Genomic DNA, 3348 nt, shown 5'->3' with positions numbered 1-3348 from the left:
AAATCGTAAATTCTGCTAAACGTTGTTTCAATTGTCGTACTGCGTTTCTGTGGTCTTCAGTCCAAACGAAAGGCGCATTTTTACGCGTGAGGTCTACTAGGGGTCGCGCGAGATCTGCGTATCGCGGCCCCATGAACATTCTGCAGTAGTTGACCGTGCCTAAAAACTGTCGCACCTGAGTCTCGTTGGTAAGGTCTTCCGGCCATAGGTTAATAGCCTCCACTTTATCAGCTGCCGGTTTTATTCCATCCGCACCTATCGTATAGCCGAGGTAGGTTAACTCCCGTTGAGCGAATTTACATTTACTTAACTTGGGGTAAAATTGATTCTTAAGAAAGATTTCGAAGACTTGCTGTAACACCTGAAGGTGCTCTTCTAATGTTTTACTATAGATTAGGACATCATCAATATAAGCAATCACCCCATGTCCTAACAAGGGTTGCAAATACGCGTTTATATTAGCTTGAAATGTTGCTGGCGCTCCCTTCAAACCAAATGGCATGACCTTATATTCGAACAATCCTTGTATTGATCTGAATGCTGTCTTCCATCTATCTTCCTTAGCCATTCTTATCTGATGAAACCCCGCTTCCAGATCCAGCGTTGAGAAGTAAGAGGCCCCTCCTAGCATCTCTATTACGGTTTGCACGCACGGCATAGGAAACTCAGTTGCAATAGTTAATGCATTCAGCGCCTGATAATTTACTACCATACGCATTTTCCGCTCCCCAGACCCGTCATCTCTTTTGCCCACCATAATCGTCGGTGCACAGATAGGTGAGTAGGTCGGTCCTATCCAACCCTTTGCACAAAGTCGTTCTATTTCCTTCGCGTGATACATCAGGTGATCAGGAGGCATTTTGTAAATAGGCGCTTTGGTAGGTAACTTCCCTGGAATTAGGAGAATTCTGTGATCGAAGGGTCTTCTGGGAGGTAACCCATCGGGTAAGTTATCAGGAAATAAAGTCCGATACTTTCTTAACAGTTGAACCACTTGCGCTGGTATAGCTTGTGCCTCTTCACCCACAATCCATTTGTCAAATTCCGTAAATTCCAGAGTAGCCCTAGACCATGGTGAGTCTTCCTTGTCCTCAAAGTCTTTCGGTTTCCCTGGTCCTTTCGCAGCCCTCTCCCTGGTATTCCCTATTTGTTGTACCATTGCTCCTATTATGTGTCCTTGTTTCATCACTGTTCTTCGCTGACCTAGGTCAACCTCTGTTTCGGGCAATTCAACAATGCAGTTTAATCCTTGTATCACTCCTTTCAATTCCTTAGCGTTTTCCCTAGCCTGATCGATAAGCTCCCTTATTCTTATCCTTCCCGTCTTCCTATGCTTCGCTTTATAACGCTTGCTCGGTGCACGTACGAACACTGCAGCCTCCTCCGTTGTCATTCTCGCTACTTGCTTCGCTAACTCCTCATATGCCAGGTCTGCCTCGGTTTTGTCAGTATCACCCTTTCCCGTAATTTCCGTGGGTCTTTCTCCCTCTTTTCGCAACACAGGTAAATCGCACACCTTGCCCTTTACATACGTTCTCAGCTTATCCGATCCGAAAAACCACGCTACCTTGTACCTATCTAGCCAATCAATTCCTAAAATCACCGCATATGGCACCTGTCCTACAAGAAAATTTCCCGTGAAACATTCGCCTCCGCAAATTATGGCAAGTCGCGGCACTTCTCTATGTATCTTAATAATTTCCCCGTTTGCTACCGTGAAGAAATACTCCTCTGACAGTGCTCTCGTTCTTAGCCCCAACCTTTCTACAACCGTTGGTTGAATAAAACTCCTTGATGCCCCCGTGTCCAGTAGCCCTTCACATGGATACCCTGTTATCTCCAACTGCAGCACCGCCGTTCTCCCACCGCTACAGACTCTGCACAACGTACCATGCGGGTTCGCTCGCCCATCTTGCTCCCACAACCAAGACGGTAGGATCATCTCTTCTCCGACTAACGCCCCGGCTTCCTCGCTCAGCTCCCCCCGTTCACTCTCATCCGTTCCAATCCCGTTCCCGTTAGGTGGTTCTCCGTTTCCGTTCATCAGCATCACGTACCTCCCTCTGCGCTTTATCACTTCGTTCCCATTTACTTCGCTCGTCACTACCGCTCGATCGCTTCGTATGATAGGGCTGGAGATCTTTATGGCGTTTGGGTTTGTAACCACCTGCATCCCCTTGCCACTAAGTTCTGGCCTAGGACACTCATCTCCTTCAGCACCTAGGCCTTCTCGTTTGACCGATTGACTCCCTCTCTCGTCTCCATACTCGCTCCCATATTTACTCTCTGGCTTCCTACCGTTATTCGTCTCGCAGTCGCACAGTCTCTTGCATAATGATCCTTGCCTCCACATTTAGAGCAAGTCTCTCCTCTTCTTCTTATTACTCCGTTACGCAGAGGGCAGTCCCTTCCCAAGTGTCCCCTTCCTGTGCACTCGTAACAGCGTATTACGTCCCGTTCCCCGTCTGTCGCTACTCTAACAGATGGTGTAACCCTTCGCGTTATACCATTCGTGCCTTCCGCTTTTCCCGCATTCTTCTCTCCCTCTGCCTTGGTATTGCCTTCTGCCGGACACATTAGTCCTTCCATACTCTGCATTTCCCGCACTGCGCGTTTTCTCTTGGTTCGCCACGCATTCATTGGAACAACGTACTCTCTTAACGCCTTTGCTGCTTCGTGCCACGTCGGGAATTCCCTCTTCCCTCGCTTCGTCAACCTATCTCCTATGTCCTCAGGCAATCCCGCTAAGAAAAATATAGCCAATTCTTCTTCGGGCATCTCTTCTCCTGTAATCACTATATCTGTAAACGCGTTCGTATACTCGTTATAGTCCCCTTTCCATACATTTTCCTTCATTTTAGATATCATACTTTCCCGTGGTAGAACGCGGAACCTCTCACAAAGCCTTTCACGCACCAGGGACCAATTAGTCATATCTATACCGGATCGATATATATAATCCCATTGCTTAACCGCCCGTCCAATTAGGTACTTTCTCACCAATAAACCCCATTGGTCCTCCGAAATTTTCATTTCTCGAAACTCTTGCTCCATCAAACTAAGAAAGGTCCTCAAGTCAGCCCCGTCTTCAGTCGCCGCCATTTTTGATCGGAAAATTTGCTCCGCCACCAATTCGCCTTGATTCCTCTGACCTTCTCCCGTTCCTTCGTTGCCCTTGGCCTTCATTTCCTCAGCAATTGCTCTTCCTTCGTCCCTCATTTGTCGAAGGAATGATGCTAACTCCTTCTTCCAATCCATAGTCGTCTCCACCTTGCTAAGCGTTTCACCTGTCCCCTTCTCTTCCGTCCCCTTCTTCTCCGCCACGTTGCTAATTTTCCTTTTCTCGGA

General features: G+C 47.7%; 1 protein-coding gene across 1 annotated transcript in view; it reads right to left on the bottom strand.

Annotated features, from left to right (window-relative positions):
- EMH_0011180 (OSJNBa0042D13.18 protein, related) overlaps positions 1-3219 on the bottom strand; it is a gene marked incomplete at both ends in the record, with an annotated part of 4136 nt that extends 917 nt beyond the window's left edge. The window contains 2 exons of the mRNA XM_013499148.1: positions 85-2340; positions 2445-3219. Coding sequence (XP_013354602.1) covers positions 85-2340; positions 2445-3219 — 3031 coding nt within the window. The remainder of the gene's footprint in view (positions 1-84; positions 2341-2444) is intronic.
- Between the last annotated feature and the right edge of the window lie 129 nt (positions 3220-3348).

Source organism: Eimeria mitis, genomic scaffold (genome assembly GCF_000499745.2).
Source record: "Eimeria mitis Houghton genomic scaffold, Emh_scaff404, whole genome shotgun sequence".
Taxonomy (NCBI): domain Eukaryota; phylum Apicomplexa; class Conoidasida; order Eucoccidiorida; family Eimeriidae; genus Eimeria; species Eimeria mitis.
This window is presented reverse-complemented; position numbering and strand designations above follow the sequence as displayed.